We start from the raw sequence: 23539 nt of genomic DNA on the forward strand, positions 1-23539 counted from the left end.
AATAGGCAGTCTGAGGGGGAGACACAAATACTTCCCTCCTCATCAAAATCTCGCCCAAGATTTAGCATGCCTTTATGATTTTGCCTGATCTCGTCTTTACTATGACAGTTGCGCTGCTAGTTTTTGATAACATTGGAAAAGAGGGTCCACAGGCAAGAAAGCTAAGAGTCCTGTAAAGTCTCCATCGTTTTGCCTTTTCCAGAATATCGTGTAGTTGAAATCATATAGTATGCAGCCTGTTTGGATTGGCTTCTTCCACTTAGCAATATGCATTTAAGGTTCTTCCATGTCTTTTTATGGCTTGATAACTCATTTCCTTAATTTTCGGCTGAGCAACATTCCACTGTATGGATGTGCTGCAGTTTGTTTTGTTTTGTTTTATTTTTTAATTTTTTTATTATACTTTAAGTTCTAGGGTACATGTGCATAACATGCAGGTTTGTTACATATGTATACTTGTGCCATGTTGGTGTGCTGCACCCATCAACTCGTCAGCACCCATCAGTTCGTCATTTATATCAGGTATAACTCCCAATGCAATCCCTCCCTCCTCCCCTCTCCCCACGATAGGCCCCAGTGTGTGATGTTCCCCTTCCCGAGTCCAAGTGATCTCATTGTTCAGTTCCCACCTATGAGTGAGAACATGCGGTGTTTGGTTTTCTGTTCTTGTGATAGTTTGCTAAGAATGATGGTTTCCAGCTTGTGCTGCAGTTTTTGAAGTTCATTCACTTACTGAAGGCCGTCTTGGTTGCTTCCAGGTTTTGCCAATTATGAATAAAGCTCTGTAAATATTTGTGTGCAGGCTTTTGTGTGGATGTGAGTTTTTACTTCCTTTTTGTAAATATCAAGGAGCATGATCACTGGATTGTATTGTGAGAGTATGTTTAGTTTGATAAGAAACCAACATTCTGTCTTCCACAGTGGCTGTACCATTTTTTCTTCTTAACAGCAGTGAATTTGTTTCTCCACATCCTTGCTGACATTTGGTGTTGTCAGTTGGATTTTGGCCATTCTAATAAGTGTGTAGTGTTATCTCATGTTAATTTGCAAGGCCCTAATGACATATGTTGTTGATTATCTTTTCATCTGCTTATTTATCATCTATATATCTTTAGTGATGTGTCCAGATCTTTTGTCCATTTTTTTAAAATCAAGCTGTTTGTTTTCTTTGAGTATTGTTGAATTTTAAGTGGGTTTTTTTGGGGGGTATAATTTTGGATACTAGTTCATAAATCAGGTGGGTTTTTTGCAAATATTTTCTCCCAGTCCGTGTTTTTCATTCTTTTAGCACTGTTTTTGGCAGAGCAGAAGTTTTGTTTGTTTGTTTGAGATGGAGTTTCGCTCTTGTTGCCCAGGCTGGTGTGCAGTGGCGTGATCTCAGCTCACCACAACCTCTGCCTCTGGGTTCAAGTGATTCACCTGCCTCAGCCTCCCAAGTAGTTGGGATTACATGCATGTGCCACCACACCTGGCTAATTTTGTATTTTTAGTAGAGACGGGGTTTCTCCATGTTGGTCAGGCTAGTCTTGAACTCCCGAACTCAAGTGATCCCCCCACCTTGCCCTTCCAAAGTGCTGGAATTACAGGCGTGAGCCACCGGGCCTGGCCGGCAGAGCAGAAATTTTTAATGTTTTAATAAAGTCCAACTTTTTCTTTCATGCGTTATACTTTTGGTGTTGTATCTAAAAAGTCGTCAATAAACTAAACGTCCCTTAGAATTTCTCCTATGTTATCTTCTAGGAATTGTATAGTTTTTCATTTTTAAATTTAAGTCTATGATCCTTTTGAGTTAATTTCTGTATAAGGTATTATAAGGTTTATTCTGGGTTAATTTTTTTGCATGTGGATGTCCATCTGCTCCAGCATCATTTGTTGAAAAGATGATTCTCCATTGAATTGCCTTTGCTCCTTTGTCAAAGATGAGTTGACTGTATTTGTGTGAGTGTGTTTCTGGGCACTCTCTTCTGTCCTGTTGGTCTGCATGTCTGTTCTTTCCCCATTACCATGCTGTCTTGATTACCGTAGCTTTAGAGTAAGTCTTAAAGTCAGGTAGTCTCAGTCCTCTGACTCTGTTGTTCTTCAATATTTTGTTGGCTCTTCTGGATCTTTTGCCTCTCCATGTAAACTTTAGAATCAAGTTTGTCGATATCCACAAAATAACTTGCTGGGATTTTGATAAGGATTTTGCTGAACCTATAGATCAAGTTGAGAAAAAAATATCTTGACAAAATTGAGTCTTCTTATCGAAGTATATGCACTGTCTCCCCTTATTTACCACTTTTTTGCTATCTTTCATTGGAGTTTCTTATCTCTTCTTCATATCAATGCCATGCATGTTTTGTTAGATTTATATTTAAGTATTCATTTTTGGGGGTGCTAAGCACCAACTATGCCAGGTAGATGAGTAAGACATAAGCCTCTGATCTCAAGATACTTCTATGGTAATGAAGACTGGCAAACCAGTGTTCAGACAATTCCAGTACAGTGTGTTATTGTATATGTATGCACAGGATGCCATGCCAGCCAGAGAATGGTAGACCTAATCCAGGTGGGAGTGGGAAGGATTTGGACAGGTGAGGGACGGGCTTCCTGGAGGAGCTTATGCTTGTATTTTAGAAATGCAACTGATAACGTCTCAGGTGGTAGGAAACTGGTGTCTGTAACACCCTTTTCTGGTGTTCTCTATGAGGGTTCCTTCTCAGTCTCATTCATTGGCTTCTCTTTTTCCGTTCTTTAAATGTGGGTGTTCCCCAGGGTTTCATTGTCGGTTGCTTTCCACTCTGCATTGGGAGGATCATGATCCTGTTCCATTTTATTATCACATGTGCTGATGAGTCTCAACTCCAGATCTCCACCCTAGACTTCTTCCCTGAGTTTTAGACTAGGATCTCCCCATATTGTGTATGACATGACATTAGGACATATTAGTCCAATAGCAACCAGATGTCTTCACAACCACTTTGGAAAGTGAAATACTGCCCTACTTGGTGACCACTTGGCACCAACCGAATTGCAAATATAAACATAGTAATTCACGCACCCAGGTGATCTAGAGCATCCTTGTGTCTAGGTTTTTACATGATCATAAAAGTGAACATTTCAGATGAAGACCCCTGAGGCAGTGTCTGAGGACTTCTTTTTGAGGAATACAAAATTGATTTTGAAAAACACCAGACTCTGTAACTTTTACTTCTCTATAGCTTACATATAAATTCCTGCCTGATTGGGCTTTAGCCTACCTCTGCCATACTGTCTCTTGTCACCCTACCCACTTTTCTACAAAATTGATGTGTTTTCCTTAAACATATCATATTCTCTTTTTTTCTCTGTGAGTTGTCTGTGTTCCCCCTTCTTTTTCACCAGACTTTTTGAGACTCAGGTCAGTTATCTTGTAGTGTTAATGTATCTTCCATCGCACAGTGGAATGGCATCTTAGAGAAGGGGTTTAGGTCCTGTGGTTAGCTTAATGTTGAAGTCAAGGAAAGTCAAAATCACCATTGGAACTCCCTTCAACTGTCTATAAAATACGCTCTGCACAGTACCCTAGTTTACTTACATTTGCATAAATACATACTATGTACAGCCACATGTTCTGTGACAACTTACTGAGCTCATAATCTCGATGCAGTATTAAAATGAGATAGTGTTTGCTTAACTGAGTGGATGAGAGGCACAGGGAGCTGAGTCAGACGTATCTTCTGTTGTACATGTACCTTCAGGATGGACTTGCTGAAAGATATAGCTAGGAAGATTTATGTCTAAAGTTCTGTCCTATTCCAATTCACATGAGCAAGTGATAACTTTCTAAGATTATTTACCCATAAATCAAACAAAACTTTATATTACATTTTTAGGAGAAATAAAGTCAGTCACAAATGACGAATGTAATTTAACATTTTGGGCTAAATTTTTTTTTTATGACAAAATAATACAGATGTCCTGTATGAAGCATTTTTATTCAGTCGGCCTATGTTTTTTTAAGAATCAGTATATATGGTACAGTTTATTTCATGCTTTAAAATAACACAAAGACTTTGGAAAATCGTGAACTCTCACATCATACTAGCCTTTGCCAGAGGGAGTCAGTCAAAAGTGTACTTTGGTGATACATCTGGTATGGGTTGTTTATTCAATGTCCTTTTGGATAATCCAAATTAAGTAGTTTTCTTTTGAACTTGAGGGAAAGAATTGTTTACTTACTAATAATAATAGAATGCATTTAATTCTGTTAATTGGGAACTGTGGTTTACTAGTATTTGAAAAAATCACAGATAATTCACTATTTTTACAGATAAGCAGCAAAGATGAAGATTTTTTAGACCTTTCTGTTGATGTGGAACAAAATACATCAATTACTCACTGCTTAAGGTATATGTAGAATTATTTAGTTTGAAATTTAATAATTATTTTTAGTCTGGAATATTTTTTAATGGATAATGATTTCCTGGTATCTACAAAATAAATTTGTCTTGAATTTCGCACAGGGGTTTCAGCAACACAGAAACTCTATGCAGTGAATACAAGTATTACTGTGAAGAGTGTCGCAGCAAACAGGAAGCACACAAACGGTAATTTAGTGCTTTATGGATTTTTAAGTGATTTTATTTTTGCAATTGGTGTTGGAGGTGGGCTTAGAAAAACAATCTAGGAAAATTTACATTGAGTAAAATTCTTAATTCTATCACTAGCAGTTAATGTTCATTAAGTATTACTAGGTAAATGATATTCTACTTGATGTTTCTTTTACAAAAACTCTGTACCCTCAAGTGATTTCCTATGTCTAGCGATTATTTAATCATCATAAACCAGTACAGTTAAAATATTTGGCTTTGAGGCTTTCCTGATGATATAAACTTTTTTCTTGGTGAAGAGAGTTGAGGGAGATAGGACTCCCCATTCCCCATCCCCCACACCCCCAGTTTCAGCTTTTCCTACATAGGATGTTGTACATTCTCTTAGCGTGTTATTGTAAGACTGGTTTGGTATCAATAAATGGAATAATCATCATCATCATCATCATTACTTCTTATTTTGAAACAATCTCAAACTCAGAAAAGTTGTATGAATAGACCAAGAAAGCTTTTTTACACTAAATCATTTGAAAGTGAGTTACTGATATGTACCTCATGGCCCCTGGCACTTTAGTAGATATTTCCCAGTAACAGGGACGTTTTCCTATGTTCCCACATCCATCCAAATCAGGAAAGTAACATTGACATGCTACTGTTACCGCAAACCTTATTTTGGTATCACAGGATGTCCTGGTAATGACCTTTATAGAAGAAGGATTCTGTCCAGAATCCCACATTACATTTAGCATTCGGTCTCTTTAGTCTTTTTCAATTTGGAACAGTTTCTCAGTCCTTTCTTGACATTAATGATACTGACTTTTGAAAATCATAAGTTATTTTGTAGAATGTCCCTCATTGGAGTTTGTCTCATGTTTTGCTGTGGTTAGATTCAGGTTATGTATCTTGGACAGGAATCTTACAGTGTTTTTCTCATCATGTCCTGTTAAGTGGCATGTGTGACTTGATTTGTGCCGTGTGTTGGGAGAATCCCCAAGATCACTCCTAGGACAGGTGATTTCCTAGAAGGACTCACAGTGCTCAACATCCAGGCATGCTCACAGCTAAGATTTATTACAGTAACTGGATACAAAACACAGTCAGCAAAGAGAAAACCAGGCAAGCGCCCAGAAGTAACTGTCCCAGTGGAGTCACAAAAGACAGTTAATTCTTCCCACATTGAATTGTGACAACACAGGAATCTCATTACAGACTGAGTGTCCTGAGTTTTTATTTGGGGCTAGTCACACAGGTACCCTCTGCCTACCATGCCCCCGAATTCCAGACTCCCAGAAAGAAAGCAAGAGTTCAGCATAAACTGTCTTGTTTGTTCAAACAGTTTAGGCACAGCGAGACACTCTTACTATTTGGTGAATGGTGGGAACATGTCCGAAATCCAAGTTTCCAGATACTAAAAGGACCATCCACGCAAGCAGGCCTTTCTAAGGATAGTTTGAGGCGACGTGAATCCTTTTATGAACCTCCCATTACTGTTCTTGGCTGTTGTTGAACATTTGAGTGAATGTTGCCCAGATGTTTTACAGAGTTCTTCATGTTAATCTTTACTTTTTCTCATTGTAATTTAGAAGTATTTTGTGTAGAAGTATTTTGAGATTGTAAATATTTCATTCTTCATTGAACTTTCATTTTATTCACTTTTAAAATCTCACAGTGGACCCAGAGGTTCCTGTTTTATTCAATGGATTGTTGTCCATTAGCATTCTTACTTCCATGCTCACATTATCTACAATCTGGCCAGGGGGAGCTCCTCCAAGCTGGCTCCTCTCTTGATGTGCCCAGTCATTCTCCAGGATTTCTTTCCTTTCTGACTCAAGCTCTTCAGGCTCGTTTTGCTCTTTCTTTGCCCCTACTCTGGAACAAGCCATTTCTCCAAGGAACCCTGGTTTCTCTTAGGGGAAAACGATAAACTAGGACCTTGTGTGGTTGTGCTCATTGCTATTGGGATGTCATTGTTCCTGAGCCCGCTTAGTGAGCAGAGCTAGAGGATAGATGAGTATTTATAAATACACACACAATTTCACATCTGCATTTATTTCTCTTCTACATCTGTTGATCTCTTTATCTGTATTGAAAACCATGAATACACAGTGATAATCTTCTTGTAGCCACCACCGTAATATTTGTAATTCTTTTCTCCGACAGTACAGTTGGCTGCTCTTATCCTTACTGTATTTACTTATTTGGTCAGTGCACCTTTAGGTAACCCAGCTTGTTCTCTCTGCCTTCCTGCCCCCACTCCCTGCAGGCACATGCGCGTGCATACACAAACACATACACATCCTTCCCCACTATATTGACTGACTTGGTTGGTGCACTTTTTGGTAACCGAGCTTATTCTGTCTGCCTTCCTGCCTCCGCTCCCTGCATACGCACACATGCATAAACACACACACATGCACACACACACACACCCTTCTCTGCTTGGGCTTCCCCTTCTCCTGCCTGTACAGATGTCTGTGTTATTTGGCCCCATCAAATAGTTGAACTGAGTTGTTCTTTAAGGGAGGGGAAGAGCTCAGATTTTTAAGTGATTATGTTTTTGTTTTGGTCACAGACATTTCCTAGGAAGGAAAGTGTTTTTGGTAATGGACCACAGAATCAAAACAGATTACTCACTGTTTCTGTCCATTAGTGTATATGATGGGGAGCACCTCAAAGAAGTTTAATCAGAGGGATAGGGGCTAAGGCATTACATTCATCCTGAAAATGCCTTCGAAAGTACCTAAGACCATTGGATAAGTAAGAGTCAGGGACTAAATGTAGCTAAAGGAAATACAGCTTTCAGACTTTCCTGACTGGAGGGAGGAAGGCCCATCTGTGAGCGAAAGCCGCCCTTGCCCTGAAAGGATGGTTATACAAGTAATCGCATGTGAGTAATTGAGAACTGTCTGTAAAATCGAGCTCTTTGTTTTAAAGATATGAAATTTTAATGTATTAGAAAATACATGAAGAATGTGTGTTCTTTGTAAATAAATTAGAAAATACAGATAAATGTAAATCAAGAATCACTATAAAAGCTATAAAATGTTAACATTTTTGTATATATCTTAGATTTTTAAAGTGTGTGTGTATATACACACATAGTCCCCAAAATGCTATCAAACTGTATGTGCAAGTTTGAAACTTTTTTCCTTTAAAAAATTGCGACCATGTTAAGGAAAAAATATTTTTATATCCTTCTTAGGAAGTGGTGCATTGTGTGCGTGTGTGTGTGTGTGTGTGTGTGTGATTTTATATATATGTGTATATATGTGCATATATATAAAATATATATATGTGCATGTATATATGTATATATTTTTTAAAGAGACAAAAGATCTCTCTCTGTCATCTAGACTGGAGTCCAGTGGTGCGATCTTAGCCCACTGTAGCTTCAGACTCCTGGGCTTAAATGATCCACCTACCTCAGCCTTCTGTATAGCTGGGACTAGAGATGTGTGCCACCACGCCTGAATAATTTATTGAATTTTATTTTTTACACAGGATCTTGCTATGTTATCTAGACTGGTCTTGATCTCCTGGCCTCAGGCAATCCTCCTTCCTCAGCCTCTGGTGTGGCTGGAATTACAGGAGCCAGATACCACGCCTGCTGTGTAGTATTTATTTTTTGTGTGTATGAACATACCATAGTACCATGTATCTACCAGTTGTCTAAATCTAACAATTTAGATTTTTTACACTGTTATGAACAGTAAACAGTTTTGTGTGTATATACACATATTCCCCACGTATTTTTGGACACTTTGTAGGATGAATTATGCATAAGTTCCTGGGAAGACAACTTTAGAGAAGTTACATGTTTCTCATTAGGATCTAGCATCAACCTTTCTGATAATTTGTGGTGTGATATTGAGCAGTTCATTTAGTATTTTTGACCTTTACTTGGATGAATTCACTTCTGAAAGTTTATAGTTTTCAGTTTTGGAATAATAGGATAAGCTTGTGTTTAGTATACAGATCATAGTTCTTACTAAAAAACAAAAAATCAATTTGACAGCCAGACGCGGTGGCTCACACCTGTAATCCCAGCACTTTGGGAGGCCAGGGTGGGCAGATCACCTGAGGTCAGGAGTTGAAGACCAGCCTGGCCAATATGGTAAAATGCCGTCTCTACTGAAAATAAAAAAATTAGCCAGGCATGGTGGCACACATCTGTAATCCCAGCTACTCTGGAGGCTGAGGCAAGAGAATTGCTTGAACCTGGGAGGCAGAGGTGGCAGCGAGCGGAGATGGCATCACTGCACTGCAACCTGGGCAGCAGAGCGAGACTCTGTCTCAAAAAAAAAAAAAGAAAACATTCCATTTATAATAATATTAGAAACAATAAAATACTTAAGAATAAATTTACATGGCAGAAGACTTGTATATTGAAAATTGTAAGATGTTACTGAAAGAAATTAAGATATAAATAAATAGAAACACATCCTGTGTTAGTGGATAGAAGACTTAATATTGTTAAAATGTCCATACTACCCAAAGCAATCTAGGGATTCAGTGCAGTCCCTATAAAAATTCCTATGGCATTTTCTGCAGAAATAGAAAAAAAATCCAAAAATCCATGTGGAATCACAAAAGACCCTAAATAGTCGAACAATCTTGAGAGAGAAGAACAAAACCGGAGGCATTAAACTTCTGATTTCAAAATATATTTCAAAACTACAGTAATTAAAACAGTATGCCACTGGCTTAAAGACATATAGACCAGGTGGAACAAAATGGCCCAGAAATAAAACCATACATATGCAGGCAACTGATCTTCAGCAAGGGTGCCAAGAATACACAGTAGGAAAAGGATAATGTCTTCAGCAAATGGTGTTGGGAAAACTGAATATCCACACGAAAAAGAATAAAGTTGAACCCTTACCTTACATCATCTACAAAAATTAGCTCAAGATGGATTTAAGACCTAAAACTATAGAACTTTTTTCTTTTTATTTTTTCCGTCTCACTCTGTCGCCAGGCTGGAGTGCCTCCCCCTCCCGAATAGCTGGGACTGCAGGAACGCACCACTACACCTGGCCAATTTTTGTATTTTTAGTAGAGATGGAATTCCACCATGTCTTGAACTCCTGACCTTAGGTGATCCACACTCCTCAGCCTCCCAAAGTGCTGGGATTACAGGCATGAACCACTGCCAAATGCTAATTCCTTCCCTTTCTTCCTTCCTTCCGTCCTTTTTTATTTTTAGAGATGGAGTCTAGTTCTGTCGCCCAGGCTGTAGTGCAGTGGCATGATCTCAGCTCACTGCAGCCTCCGCCTCCCAGGTTCAAGCGATTCTCCTGCCTCAGCCTCCTGAGTAGCTGGGACTACAGGCATGCGACACCACGCCTAGCTAATTTTTGTATTTTTAGTAGAGACGGGGTTACATCATCTTGGCCAGGATGGTCTCAATCTCTTGACCTCGTGATCTGCCCACCTCAGCCTCCCAAAGTGTTGGGATTACAGGCGTGAGCCACCACGTCCAGACAGTAATTCGTGTGTATGTGTGTGTATAAATGCGAACATGGATTTGTGAGTGACAAATTTGAAGTACATATTTTTATCGTAGTTAAAAAGATAACAAAATATATAACCTAGTTTGAGACCAGCCTGGCCAACATGGTGAAACCCCGTCTCTACTAAAAATACAAAATTTAGCCAGGCGTGGTGGCAGGAGCCTGTAATCCCAGCTACTTGGGAGCCTAACGCAGGAGAATCACTTGAACCTGGGAGGCAAAGGTTGCAGTGAGCCGAGATGGTGCCGTTGCACTCCAGCCTGGGTGACAAGAGTGAGACTTCATCTCAAAAAAAAGAAAAAAAAAAAATTCTCCCAAAAAGGTTCATCCTGAGAACTCTGAAAGAATGATTTTTGGGAATGTTAATGATGTGCCACAAAATTCGTATTTTATGATCAAATGATTTGCTGTATAATATTTTATTTTAGATATTCATGCTCCTGAAGACCCACAAAATAAAGGAAACCTGATCCAGCCTTTTCCAGAATTTACTTGCACGTAGACTCCGTTTATATAGCATGCCTATTGAACTTTGTAAATAGCACAGTTCCGGAAAGATAGTGGTTTGGGAAATGTCACTCTAATGGTCATCTATACGTTTATCCCATGGGAGGTTAAAGCATAGAGGTGAGAGGAGAGTGATCGCCCTGGGGAACTGTAATGAGAAAGGATTGGTGGCTGTTTCAGGTGTTTTCCTGTCCCTGGCTGCTGGCATGGGGGTGAGGGGGAGGCTGAGGCTGAGGCTGAGGTCTTAGAGAACAGCACATTGCATTTCACTTTACAGCACCTCGCAGATCCTGCGGTTTTTACAGATTGAAGGTTTGTGGCAACCCTGTGTTGAGCAAGTCTATCAGTGCCATTTTTCCAACAGCATGTGCGCACATTTCCTGTCTCTGTCACATTTTTGGTAATTCTTGCACTATTTCAAACTTTTTCATTATTATATTGTTACGGTGATATGTGATCAGTTATCGTTGATGTTACTATGGTAATTGTCTTGGGAGCACCATGAACTGCACCCGTTTAAGATGATGAACTTGGCTAGGCATGGTCGCTCACACCTGTAATCCTGGCACTTTGGGAGGCTGAGGTGGGCAGATCATCGGAGGTCAGGAGTTCAAGACCAGCCTGACCAATGTGGTGAAACCCTGTCTCTACTAAAAATAACAAAATTAGCCAGATGTGGTGACACATGCCTGTAATCCCAGCAACTTGGGAGGCTGAGGCAGGAGAATCACTTGAACCTGGGAGGTGGAGGTTGTTGTGAGCCGAGATCGCACCATTGCACTCCAGCCTGGGCAACAGGAGCGAAACTCCATTTCGAAAAAAAAAAGATGAACTTAAATGTTGTGTGTTATGACTGCTCCACCAACCTGACGTCACCCCCACCACCACCTCTCTCTCGGGCCTCTTTATTCCCTGAGACACAACAATATTGAAATTAGGCCAGTTAATAACCTTACGTGGCTCCTAAGGATTCAAGTGAAAAGAAATATTTGCATATCTCTCACTTTAAATGAAAAGCTAGAAATAATTAAGCTTAATGAATAGGGCATGTTGAAAGCCAAGATAGGCTGAAAGCTAGGCCTCTTGCACCAAACAGCCAAGATGTGAGTGCAAAGAAAAAGTTGTGAAAGATCATTAAAAGAGCTACTCTAGTGAACCCACAAATGATAAGAAAGCAAAACAGCCTTATTGCCAACATGGAGAAGTTTGAGTGGCCTGGTTAGAAGATCAAACTAGCCACAACATTCCCTTAAGCCAAAGCCTAATCCAAAACAAGGACCTGTCTTCAATTCTGTGAAGGCTGAGAGAGGTGAGGAAGCTGCAGAAGAAAATTGTGAAGCCAGCAGGGGTGGGTTCATGAGGTTTTAAGGAAAGAAGCCATCTCCGTAAGATAAAAGCACAAGATGAAGCAGCAAATGCTGATCTAGAAGCTGCAGTAAGTTATCTGGGTTGCCCAGCTAAAATAACTGTTGATGGTGGCTACACTAAACAACAGATTTTCAATATAGAGGTAACAGTTTTCTATTGGAAAAAGAGGGCGTGTAGGACTGTCATAGCTAGAGAGAAGTCAGTGCCTAGCTTCAAAGGACAGGCTGATTCTCTGGTTAGCAGTTAATGCAGCTGGTGACTTTTGCGTTGAAGCCAGTATTCATTTACCGTCCCTAAAATCCTTGAGTTCTTAAGAATTATGCTGAATCTACCCTGCCTGTGCTGTAGAAAAGAAACAAAGCCTGGATGACAGCACATCTGTTTACAGTATGATTTACTGAATATTTTCAGCTCACTGTTGAGACCTGTCACTCAGAAAAAAAGATTTCTTTCAAAATATGACTACTCATTGATAATACATGTGATCACCTAAGCCGCTGATGGAGACACACAGAGATTGATGTTGTTTTCATGCCTGCTAACATAAGCTCCATTCTGCAGCCCATGAATCAAGGAGTTATTTTGACTTTCAAGTCTTATTATTTAATATTTTTTAAGGCTATAGCTGCCAAAGATGGAGATTCCTCTGATGGATCTGAGCAAAGTAAATTGAAACCCTTTTGGAAAGGATTCACAATTCTGGATGCCATTAGAATATTTGTGATTCATGGGAGGAGGTAAAAATATTAACATTAGCAGAAGTTTGGAAGAAGTTCATTCCAACCCTCATTGATGACTTTGAGGGGTTCAGACTTCAGTGGACGAAGTCACTGCAGATGTGGTAGAAACACCAAGAGAACAAGAATTAGGAGCCTGAAGATGTGACTGAATTGCTGCAATCTCATGATCAAACTTGAATGAATGAAAAGTTGCTTCTTATGGATGATCAAAGAATGTGGTTTATTGAGATAGAATCTACTCCCGGTGAACATGCTGTGAACATTGTTGAAACGACAACAAAGGATTTAGAATGTTATATAACCTTAGTTGATAGCAGCATCAGGGTTTGAGAGGATTGACTCAATTTTGAAAGAAGTTCTGTAGATAAAATGCTATCAGACAGCATCACATGCTACAGAGAAATCTGTGAAAGGAAAAGCCAGTTGATGTGGCAGACGTTCTTACCTTATTTTAAGAAATTGCCTCAGCCTGGAGCTTGCAGTAAGCCGAGATCGCGCCACTGCATTCCCCTCCAGCCTGAGCGACAGAGCTCTACTCTGTCTCAAAAAAAAAAAAAAAAATTGCCTCAGCCACCCCGACCTTCGGCAGCCACCATCCTGATCAGTCAGCAGCCATCAGCCTTGAGACAAGGCCCTCAACCAGCAGAAAGATGATGATTCTCTGAAGGCTCAGATGATCATTAAGTTTTCAGCAATAAACTATTTTTAAACCAAGATAACAGACTTCTTTTCAGACATAATGCTGTTACATACTTAATAGACTACAGTATAATATAAGCATAACTTTTATATGCACTGGGAAACCAAAAATGTGTATGACTTGCTTTATTGCAGTCTTCACTTTATTGCAGTGGCCTGGAACTGAACTTTCTGTATCTCCAGGGTGTGCCTGTGTTTCTGTCACTACTCTGTGGGATCCAATGATTAGTGACAGTGGACTGGGAGCTGAGCTCCTTGCCTTCTCATCTTTCCTCTCTCAGGTCTCTACGCTCCCTTTATTCCGTATGTGCCTGACCCCACTTTTGGGACCAGTCCTGTTCTTACCAGGTATTGAAGAAGACCCACGCATGGCCAGGAGACTCAGCATCACATTGTCGTGGCCACAGTCCATCTCTGAGTATCTGCCCTAGATTTAATGATTGAATTGCTTCCTGTTTGTGAGATGAAGGTCCTTCCTTTTGCTTCATTTTCTTAACAAGATTCATATCTTATTCCCCTGTAGTCAGTCCCAGTCATGACAACTTGTGTAGTATCATGTGAAATCATATCGGCAATAGGGATTTGCCTTGCTGTAGTTAACATCTACGACCACCTCTTGCACACACAGCCCCATGCAAGTCTTCTGGAATCTGAGTTGGGTGGGTCCTTCCATCTGTTGAGAAGTTGGTGCCTCCTGGCTCCCTGCCTGCATGCCTACCTGGATCTCCAGATGTCCGTCCCTCAGTACTACGTTTTATACACATGTTGGGGTTCGCCATGAGCCTCATTTGTGCCTGTGACCCATCCCCCGTTTTGACACATGCTGGAGTTTAGGTTCTGCTGCCTAAATGTCCTCTCATTGCGTATATCTCACGGAGTCACCTTAGTGTCTTTCTCACATGAAGCGTTCTATTCGCCCTGACCCCCTCATTGTAATGTGTCACAATTAATCCTTGTTGATGACACCTTTTAAAAGGGCATGGAATTCAGTCCTTGGAACTGAATGTCTGTACAATTATTAAGCTTTTCTGTGTGGTCAGGACTTCTGTGCTGACAGGATGTTGGTAAGCTCTTAAGTGCCTGTGGCTGGGGTATTACATTCATCTGTGGCAGAGCTTGCACATAGTGTCCTCTGGATCACATTCCATCTGTAGAACTCTGTTTGGCTCACACAGTTTATAAAAATAGGAAATTTACTTTAAAAAGGGTTTCTGACTGTTGAGAAAAACAGCTCAGATTCCACTGGATTCCGGGGTCTGCTTTCCATCCTGTACTGGTGTTGCTTGCCTGCGGCAGGATAGTTGGTATTCCGGTTGAGGGTGGTTGCGGGCAATGTCAGTCCTTCCTCCAGCTCCTCCCCTAGTCTTTTGGACTACTTAGCACCTGATGGCTCCGGGAAGGACTCCCCCCTTGGGCTACTGGAGAAGGGAGTTTCTGGGAATTTGGTTCAAATTCCAGTCTTTGACCCGTCACTGACAGGTGCTAAAGAGCATATGAAACCCCAGCTACCTTGTGGTCAAGAGAAATCTGAGGTGAAGTTTAGACTCCAGGGTTTCTCTGACACTGAGCTGAAGCCACTTTTCCTGGGATTTTGCTTGAGATTGAATCCTTACCTGGTTTCCTTCCCCCCGCCCCCCTGCAATACACAGGGAGCATGACATTAATAAATCACAGGCCTGGGACTTTCTGTCTCAGGGTCTGCCCTAGGGAACAGGACCTAAAATGAGAGGGTGTTGTAGTCTCATAATAATTATCCATTTAAAAATATATTCTAATTTCCTTTGTGATGTTCTGTTTGTCCTATGGCTTATTTAGAAATGTGTTGCTTAGTTTCCATAGCTGGGGGCTTTTCTAGTTTTTTTTTTATCAGAGGACATAGTCTGATTTCATCTTTGAAATTTATTGAGACTTCTTTTATTGTCCAGTACATTAGTGAATGTTTTGGTTGAAACTTGAAAAGAATGTATATAGTGCAGTTTGGGGTTGAGTATTCCATAAATGTCAATTAAGTCCATAGTTAGGATGTTCATATTTTCCTGTCCTTACTGATTTTTTTTGTTAATGAGAGAAGTCTGTTAAAGATTCCAATTCTGATTATGCACTTGTCTGTTTATTTCTGAAATTTGAAAAAATTTTGGAGCACATGCTTTTAAGATTGTTATTATGTTCTCTTAGTTAATTGACCATTATTATGAAGTATTCTTTATTTCTGGTAAAATTCCTTGTCTTATATGCTTTGTCTGACATTAGTATAGCCAGCTTACTTAGGATTGGTGTGTACATGGTATGTAAATTCCCATCCTTGTGCTTTTTTTGAATAGTTTTAAATTATAACTAGACATCAAGAAAGGGAACCCACTATTATGTTAGAATACAACATGAATGCAATTTGTCATTTTAAAGATGTAAAAGCAAGAAAATGCATAGAGTTGTGCCTCAGTATCAGTTGGTTCCAGGGCCCTCACCTACAGCAAAATGCATGATTGCTCAAGTCCCTGATATCAAATGACAAGTATTTGCATATAATCTATGCATATACTCCTATGTATTTTGATACCTAATACAATGTAAATGATATATAAATAATTGTACTGTGTTTTTTTTTAAATGGCATTTGTCTTTTTTTTTTTTTTAGTTACTTATTTTTTGGGTATTTTTAATTCATGGCTGTTTGAATCTGTGGATGTGGAACTCCCAATATGGAGGGCCAACTGAATAATAGAAATTCATCCAAATTTTAAGTAGTTGTTTGTGTGGTCAGTAAATGTCATTAAAAAGATAAATTTAAATAGAAAATTGATATCTGCTTACAGAAGATTTTTAAACATCAGTGTTTATTCAAACTTTAAAAAGGAAAATAATGATCTCTGTCCTCTTTTCTTCAAAACGTTTGTCTTTTGTAGAAAACATTATGTTCTGAGACAACTTTTTTTTTAAAACAATGAAAGTGATCAAGACCTCCCTAATGTAATCTCCCTCCCCACAAGTTGGAATGGAAGGAAAGCCAGAATCTTATACATTCTTTGGTGTTTTGGTGGTCTTAGTGTTTTGAACAGGAAGTCAACTTCTTTTTTCTTCCTTCTGCTGCAAAATCTACATGAGTTTCACACTCCTTACACATATGTTCAAGCAGTTTTCTGCTTTTTCTTCTGGAACCATTTCAATATGAGGGAAATTTTGTAAGCTAGTCTTTCATCATCTTTAAAATATGGCTCCACACATATTTTTGCTTGACAATTCCATGGATAGTTGGTTTCTTTGTGGTAGCCAGCACTTCTCCCCTGGGAGGATCTTTGGCAAATAGGATTCATATTTTTCATGTGTTGTCTTATCAAACATTGTATCTGCTATTATTGAGACATTTTCTCTTTTCTGCATTTGGACTCCCCCGGCCTTGTGTAATTGCTAAAAACACATTTTCCCTAAACATCAGGCCAAGTTCATTCTCTTTCCTCTTCCTAATCTTACCTGACTGCCATTTTTTTTTTTTTTTTTTTTTTTTTTGAGATGGAGTCTCGCTCTGTCGCCCGGACTGGAGTGCAGTGGCCGGATCTCAGCTCACTGCAAGCTCCGCCTCCCGGGTTTACACCATTCTCCTGCCTCAGCCTCCCAAGTAGCTGGGACTACAGGCGCCCGCCACCTCGCCCGGCTAGTTTTTTTTGTATTTTTTAGTAGAAACGGGGTTTCACCGTGTTAGCCAGGATGGTCTCGATCTCCTGACCTCGTGATCCGCCCGTCTCAGCCTCCCAAAGTGCTGGGATTACAGGCTTGAGCCACCGCGCCCGGCCGACTGCCATTTATTAATAGTACACTGGCACTCATTTTATGCTGAGAAAATTCGTCTTTTGCATCTATCATCCATTGGAAATTCTCAAAGTCTACCTTGTTGTTTTGTAAAGATTTCGTTTCAGGAACTCTACATGGGTTTAATCAAACTCTACATGGGTAATTCATAGTTGAATTATATTTTATATGTAATTTTATATCCTGACTTCCTAAGTATTTTCCCATGTCACCTGGAAACTTTCATCAGCATTGTTTTTATTTAAGTTGTACAACACTCTGTTTGAATTCTAATTTATTTCCACATTTCCTGTTGTTGAATAGTTGGGATTTTTTACAATGTAAAAGAACTCTACAAGTAGATTATTCTCATAAGGGATGTTTTTGAGATTATATATTTAATTTATATTTCTAGAAATAGGATTAGTGAGACAAAGGCTGTAAAGGCTCCTAATTCATATTGCTGGATTGCTTTGTAGGAGTGAGTAGTTGTTTACCTTTACTTTGGCTAATGTTTCCAAAAGGCCAAGTTACTCGAATAGTAAGTAATTTAGGAATAATAAGCTATCCACCATATTTAAGATACGTAGAATGCAGATTTAGTATAATACTCTAAAATGATTTTTCACTTATTAGAGACAGTGGCTTACCATGTATCACTTGTTTAAATTGTGAGGAGTATTTTGCGTCACCAGACCCATTTAAAATTCAGTTCTGCAACATTTGGCATCTATCCTATGTCAGGCATGTTGCTAGATAGTGGGGAAATAAAAATGAAGGGAATGCTTTCTAGCTGCCGAGAGTTCAGGGCCTAGAAGAAAAGAACCGTAATCACCTAAAATTGTTACCATGTAATAAGCTTGACATATATAAAGTGAACCTGTAAAGTGCTGATGGAGGATTGAAGAGAGCAGGTATTTGTGCCAGAGGGTGTGACATTTGAGCTGAGCCATTAAAAGAATAGATTTTTAGGTGAAGTAGGAGTACAAAGGCACTCTCAGGGAGAAGTGGCATTTAAAGGCATAATAAAGATTATTTAGAACATGAAGAACAGCCTGTGTTTCACAATTAAAAACTTCACTCCTAAGTTTCCAGGTTATTTTATTCCCTTTCTAGGATATACATAGTCATTTTTCTTAATATGGAGCCATTTCTTGCCCCTGACAAGCACCTTGAATGGTCTTTAGCGCTTTTGTTGTTTTAGTCTCCTATTGTCAGTCTGTAACTGCATCGTATAGATGATAGAAAAAATAGATTTCCGTCTACCCAAGTCCAAAGGAATTGTCAGTTTCAAGAAACTTGTTTTCCCTCTACCACTCTTGAGCACCCTGTGCATTTAGCCTTATTATAAGAGATGTGTGTTTGAAAAATACAGATTCCTTAACCAAGGACTAATGCCATTCCATCTGTTTTGGAGCCGTATTGAGTGCTGTGTCGAATTATGTGGTGTGGCGATGATCAGTAGGGTGGGGTCGTCTTAAGATGTTCAGAACATTGTTTTGTCAGTATAAAAATAATTGGTAGAAATGTGCGAAACTGGGCAGTGCTGGGCTGTTGAAACTGACCGTTGACTATCTGTTCATTGGATATCATAAAGTTTGATAATTCAAGGACATGGTGGATATCTTTTGTGAAATTTTGTTTTCATTTTTATTTTTAATAGGATGAAAGTTAAAAAACTGCCCATGATTCTAGCTCTACACCTGAAGAGATTTAAATATATGGATCAACTTCATCGATATACAAAACTCTCTTACCGGGTAGTTTTTCCTTTAGAACTTCGTCTATTTAACACTTCAGGTGATGCCACCAATCCAGACAGAATGTACGACCTGGTTGCTGTTGTGGTTCACTGTGGAAGGTAATTGCAAGTCCGGGGACATAGGAGTGGAATTTCTAGGTTAGAAGAGCAGTGTATATTCAAGATGTTCATGAATTATTCAAATACAGAACTTGTAGAAATTCTGTATTCTTCTCAGGATAATTTTATTTCAAAATGGAGTTTTAGCTTTACATTTTATCATTCCTTAAAAATTTTATATGTTAAAAATATATTGTTTTTATTTTTGTTATTTATTACTCTGCAAGTACTATATCTGATTTCCTAGAACTTTGAGATCTGTTAGTTTTTCTTTTCCTTTTTTGGGGTGTGTGTATAGAGGGTTGTTGGTTAAAATAAATCACTTCTGAGTTGAATTGCATATGTTCAGCATATCAGTGGTTGTAAAAAGCATTTAAAATGGCATTGGAAGTAATCTTCAAATGTTCATTTTTTAATTTTACCTGTGTGTGTATTTATCATTGCCTGTTAGCCAATTTTGCTTTCTGTCTCCTTCTCATCTTCTTTTCCAACATGTATACACATCTTCTCTGTATGAACATACATACCTGTAACTGACCTTATTAAATACATCAAAAAATTCTCAAACTGCAAGAGCATCACATAATCAGAACTTGTATTTGGAACATAACCGTCTTCATTGACTGCTTAGAATTTCCTTTAATAATTTTAAAGCAGGCACTCATCATTTTCCCCTTGGTTTTGGGAAACTTGTACTAACAGCATGTTTTATCCAAATAAAAAAAGTTCCAGCTTTCTCCACTTCAGCCCTCCTCCCAGCTCTCTGATTAGAATTTTTTTTTTTTTTGGAGACAGAGTCTCGCTCTGTCGCCCAGGCTGGAGTGCAGTGGTGCCATCTCGGCTCTCTGCAAGCTCCGCCTTCCACATTGAAGCCATTCTCCTGCTTCAGCCTCCCAAGTAGCTGGGACTACAGGCGCCCACCACCATGCCCGGGTAATTTTTTTGTATTTTTAGTAGAGAGTTCACCGCGTTAGCCAGGATGATCTGAATCTCCTGACCTGGTGATCCGCCTGCCTCAGCCTCCCAAAGTGCTAGGATTACAGACGTGAGCCACCGCGCCCGGCCTCTGATCAGAATTTTTAAGGACAACCCGGAGGGAGCAAATACTCTGTAATAATCGCCTTGTACCTCCATTGCCTGGGTCAGCCTTGGGTCCCGTCTTGTATCCTCAGCAAGAATCTTTCTTCTACTTCTAAGTTAAGAGTGATCACATCTTAAAGGAGTGAAACAGTGTCAAGATTACTTAAAGAGCCTTGGTGTAGTGATTCAGACCAGGTATTCAGAGTGAGAGAAACCTGGATCTCAGTACCGTTTCTGCCAGTTGTGGGCAGTGTGATGTTATGCAGAGCTTCCTGAAAAGGCTTCAGTTTTCTCTTCTAGAAAATGTAAATAATACTAATTACCTCATTGCTTTGTTAGGATTCAAAAGGAGATGTAAATCAGTTAGCTACTGCTACTGTCTTAGTAACAAAAATACAATACTACCTTCTCACATCCCAGCTCTATAATATTTACTTTCTCACACCCTAATTAGACTGTTCTTTAGCCTCTTCAAATTTAGTAACAGTCCTACTCTACTTAAATGATGGTAGATTTTTAGAATTGCTCTACTCACAAGACATTGAGCTGAGATGCCCGACTTAGATGGCAACCAGGGTCCCGTCCCCACTCTCTCCTTTTAAAATTAACCCAACCCTTTCCCCACCCTGAAATCCTTGAGTCTCTTGACCCTTTCCCTTTTTCACCTTTTCTTTGGCCTCACTTGCTTCTCCCAGCTTGAACTCCACAGTCAGTGAAAGCATGTTCTCACAACCACTGTCAAATCCTCTTGCCAGCTGTCTGAATCCCTGCTGTCACAATTGGTGCAGAACATTGCAGAGAGATGCTTATTGACTTTCCTCACAGCCCTGGTGGTCTGCCTTCACTGGGAACTCCCTTCTGGTGGAGGTCTGCACAGTAGGTCTTTGGGATCCCGCCCCTACCCCTGGGTCTTTCTCTCTCCTGTCTCACTCTCATTGCTCTTGCCTTCCTGCCTCTCCTCTCTGGAAGTCTTCCTTGATGCTCTTCTGCCCAGCCTCAGTCTCCACGTGTTGTCTTCACATAAATACTAGATGTGCAGTGCTAGCCCTGTCTTAGTGCTTTGTGTACTGTCTTAGGATGTATGTCTGCTTCCCTTATGAGAACAGGTGCTTTTTAAAACAGGAGATAATTTGCTCGCTAATAAAAGACTAATCATATTTTAGGATATTTTTCCATTGTGTATTTTATTTATCAGACTTATTTGTAGATTTGCTTCATATGAAAGTGTGGCGGGTGTGCACAGCCTCATTATCTGCATGTCAGTTCCAGTTCAGCTTGCTCCTTCTCTGTCCCTGGTTCCCAGCCTAGAAGAGACTTCTAGCAAATGTTTGTTGACTAAGTATTACCCTTCAAGCCCATGTCAGAACTGGGCTCCATTTCTTGATTTCCCATCCCTCTCTCCCTTCCACCTCCTCTCTTGCTGGATAAGGTCTCTCCTGTGGCTCTACTTTTATATCATATTCTGCCTTGGATTATGTTTTCAGAGTAGCTCTCTACTGTACTGAAGGGGTATTTGGGCAAGCAGTTGTTGAAATCTCTTTAATCTCCACAGCAGTCAATAGTTATTTGCATACATTAGGCATTTATATCTACTCAACTGAGTGTGTTTAATGTCCAGAAATCAGATGCCTAAGAAACAGCTTCCTTAGGTGGAAGTTCAGCCCTTCATCTCTCATTTCATTTTCAGTTTATGAAATTAACTTTTGTCTACTGTTCTTCAAACTAGTTCTTTGCCAAAGGAAAAAGCTGCCTAACTTTTCTCAGTTTACTAGTCCTCACCCCACCCACCTCCTTTCCTTCCATCCTGTGTTCTGCAGCCTTTCTTTGATTTTTCTTGATTTTACCTTTTATAATTTTGTTTTCATTTCTGACCCTCTCCCCGTAACACACAAGACCCTTTAGATGAGTCCTAAATAAATATAGAAATAGACTTAATAAAGCATTAAATGCTTTTTAAAAAGAAAGTTTTGAGGTGTCATCCTCCATAGTTTAAAAAAAAAATTTTTTTTTGTTGGTGTCATTCTGTCACCTAAGGTATTTATCTTACCTACAGGATCAAATGATCTGAGAAACATCAGACATTTTAGGAGGTTGCTTATTCTAATATCTGGTCACTACTTTTAAAATAGTGTTTACCATAAGGAATAATTTGTATTGAAAAGGATTTCAAATTCTGTATTAATTATAGAATTACAATAGAATAAATATAACCATATATGCCTTTATAATGAACCGTACTTAAACCGGAAGAGGTTAAAACCTTTGGCATATCCTTTTATAAAACAAAGAATTGCTTTTAAAAGAAACTATGCCTCCTTTATTTTTATGCATGTCTACATTTATATATTCCAGATTTGTTTAAAATGAGATGCAGGGGCAATCATAGTAATAGTTATAATGGTATTAAGCATTAGGTACTTCATATTGACTCACCATTGAGCAAAGGTCATTTGCTTTTAAAGACATTTTGTGAAGTTCAGGCTTGATTTTAGAACCAAGGATTTGATATCCTTGCCTGTTTCAAGTATCATGTTGGATCTTTTCTCAAGAAAAAAAACTATTACCAAGGGAGTGAGGCTTAGAAATAATTCTTGTATGCATTGTTTTATAGTTGAATTCCGCATGTTCTGCTGTGACCCCCTCCCCTTATAAAATGATAGAAAACATTGTCTTTTATTATAGAAGCAAAATTGAAAACTATTATAAAGACAGTAAAGAATTGCAGTAATGCAGCTTTATGTGAATAGAATCTCTTAGAGCACTAATTATTTGATTTTAAAATTGATTACCAGTTCAACTCAGTGTAGCTTTATCTTTTTTGGAAAGAATAGTTAAGGGGTATAAAAAAGAAGCAGTTCTTTTTTACTGCTATTTGTTTCAGTTTCTCTATAAAACATAAAATTTAGAGCATGAAAGAGTAATATTAATAAATATCATATTAAATTAACTTATTTTTTGTTTGTTTTAGTGGTCCCAATCGAGGCCATTATATTGCAATAGTTAAGAGTCATGATTTTTGGTTGTTGTTTGATGACGACATTGTAGAAGTAAGTAGTTTCTTAATCTCTTATTTTTGAAAGCTGTATGCATATGTTGCTTTTCACTATTTTCTGATAGTTTCTCATTTAGATATGACTGGTGATGAATATGAGACAAATGTCTGGGTCTATAGATTGTAGTCTGATTCCTACTTCTTACTCTGCAACGTCCAAGCCCAACAGTTGAGTGGTCACGTAACCTTTACACGCGTGGAATAAAACAAAGGAAAGCTTTCAACAACAGACCTGACTTTAAAAAATATAAAAATAAAAATAAGCCATGTAACATACATACAGTAAAGTATACAAATCTGAATTTGATGAATTTGTGTATGTGTGTCCCCCCCGTCACACACACACAGCCACACAGACACACACA

General features: G+C 39.0%; 1 protein-coding gene across 1 annotated transcript in view; it reads left to right on the forward strand.

Annotated features, from left to right (window-relative positions):
* Window positions 1-23539, forward strand: part of USP12 (ubiquitin specific peptidase 12) — a 49844-nt gene that overhangs the window by 22095 nt on the left and 4210 nt on the right. The window contains exons 5-8 of the mRNA XM_011958471.1: window positions 4292-4368; window positions 4485-4568; window positions 18845-19042; window positions 23091-23169. Coding sequence (XP_011813861.1) covers window positions 4292-4368; window positions 4485-4568; window positions 18845-19042; window positions 23091-23169 — 438 coding nt within the window. The remainder of the gene's footprint in view (window positions 1-4291; window positions 4369-4484; window positions 4569-18844; window positions 19043-23090; window positions 23170-23539) is intronic.

Source organism: Colobus angolensis, unplaced genomic scaffold (assembly GCF_000951035.1).
Source record: "Colobus angolensis palliatus isolate OR3802 unplaced genomic scaffold, Cang.pa_1.0 Scaffold113, whole genome shotgun sequence".
NCBI classification, from domain to species: domain Eukaryota; kingdom Metazoa; phylum Chordata; class Mammalia; order Primates; family Cercopithecidae; genus Colobus; species Colobus angolensis.